Below are 1,741 nucleotides of genomic sequence, written 5' to 3' on the forward strand. Positions count from 1 at the left end.
AATCCCCCTATCCATATTGCATGTTTTCTACGGGATGGATGTTCTGAATTTAGGAAACAGCTATGACTTAATCTTCAATTGGTTTCCAAAATGGATGTTTGACCCCATGTGGTAGGTTACTGCAGGAGACAAACGGCTTCACACATCCGTATTCCCCGCGTGCCTGAAACTCTTCCTGAGATTAGACTCCGACCGCGCTGAATGCTCTTTTCACTTGCCGCCTTGCACGCGCTGCCTCACCGTTTCTGCGCACAATATTAAGCATGTCCTGCTTCTTTCCACCCAACCGTTGTATTATGGTCGGATTCTGAATTTCTCTTTTAGTTAATCTGATTCCAGTTTATTTTCCTCACATGGATCTAACCAGGCTATCGCAAGGAAACTGCTTGGAATCCATTCAGCCCCTCAGTAATATTGGCGGGGCTCCAACGCCGACTGTATTTGAGCCCGGACTTAAAAGCAAATTTACTCATGTCCCCAAAACTGAGCCAAGTGTTGACGCCGCTGCATTACAAAACCAGAAAAGCTTTCGGGAGATGAGTTTCACTTGTTAAAACTGAACAGTCCATATGCCACTACGGATACTGATTTTAAAAATCCTACACCTGCACAATTCTCATTAATTTGAATAACATATCCGGTTACGCACATCCACTACAGCAATAGCAACGACGTTTTGGGAAATGCTAAAATATACTGAGGTTATGCATTTTAGGACTAAATCATTGCTGCATTTGCAGGGTAGACTGTCTGCGTGACCTTGCCAAATGCAATAACGCCGAACGTCTCCAAAATAACGAGCCAACAATATAGTGACTGGTTAAGCAGGAAACAGCGCGCGCACATTAATGGCAGTATATTATCTTGTACTCAAACGGGGGACCCTGGGCGCTTTGTCAGACAGCGACCTACGCCTCACTTATCAACACCCCTGCCCGGTGTTACTGACTCACGACTGCTTGTGTTGCATTAACGGAGAATGACAGCGCGCGGCATCTCCGCCTATCCAGCGGGCACCCCCTCCCCTGCCCGTCGCGAGCACACATTCGCACTGTAACATCTGTAGATCACTAGTCATACCATCTTCCACAAAGGGAATTAACGACATAAAGGAAAAGAAGGAATAAGGCAAGCAATGCTATCTTCTGACAGTACCTCATTCCGTTTGAGAGCGCAGCAGAATGAATTTATTCTTTTCCAGTTTCTTGGCATACTTTTACTTCGGATTCCAAATCGTTCTCCATTCGTACATCAGCCCTTGTCTGCTTCACCCTCAGCCTTGTCACATCCTGGCTCGGATCGGACACACTGTGCGCCTCGGTGCCCTCCTGCCGTCCAGACAACCGGCCAGGGTGCGGGCTGCCCTGAACCGCGCCCTCAGCGGTCTCGCCGAAACCGGGGACAACTTTCTTCCGTACAATCTCAGCTTGGAAGTGGTGGCCCGCGAGCCCACGGACGGAGACCCGGAGTCGCTGTTCAGGTGTGTTTGTCAGGCTATCGTGGTCCAGGGGGTCTCCGCCGTGCTCGCCTTCCCCCAGACCCAGGAAGAGATCGTGCAAGTGGAATTTATGTCCTCTTTCTTGGAAATCCCTTTTATAAGCATCATAGAACACGGGGAACCGCTTAGAACACAAGTGAGTACTTACACAAAAAACATTTCTATGTTTTTAATGTGGTCTGTGTATGTTGTCGTTTGTTGTCGTTAAACTTTTGCAGTTGTGTTTGCCTGCGCGTGTTCCCT

The 1,741-nt window shown here is 48.2% G+C and overlaps 1 protein-coding gene across 1 annotated transcript in view; it reads left to right on the forward strand.

Annotated features, from left to right (window-relative positions):
- Window positions 1-1,181: 1,181 nt before the first annotated feature.
- Window positions 1,182-1,741, forward strand: part of grin3bb (glutamate receptor, ionotropic, N-methyl-D-aspartate 3Bb) — a gene marked incomplete at its 3' end in the record, with an annotated part of 158,778 nt that continues 158,218 nt past the window's right edge. The window contains exon 1 of the mRNA XM_076273446.1: window positions 1,182-1,634. Coding sequence (XP_076129561.1) covers window positions 1,182-1,634 — 453 coding nt within the window. The remainder of the gene's footprint in view (window positions 1,635-1,741) is intronic.

This window comes from Alosa pseudoharengus, unplaced genomic scaffold (genome assembly GCF_046254945.1).
Source record: "Alosa pseudoharengus isolate Yale_2024_CS ecotype anadromous, Long Island Sound unplaced genomic scaffold, YU_APseudo_1.1 YU_APseudo_1.1_scf_78, whole genome shotgun sequence".
Lineage (NCBI taxonomy): Eukaryota > Metazoa > Chordata > Actinopteri > Clupeiformes > Clupeidae > Alosa > Alosa pseudoharengus.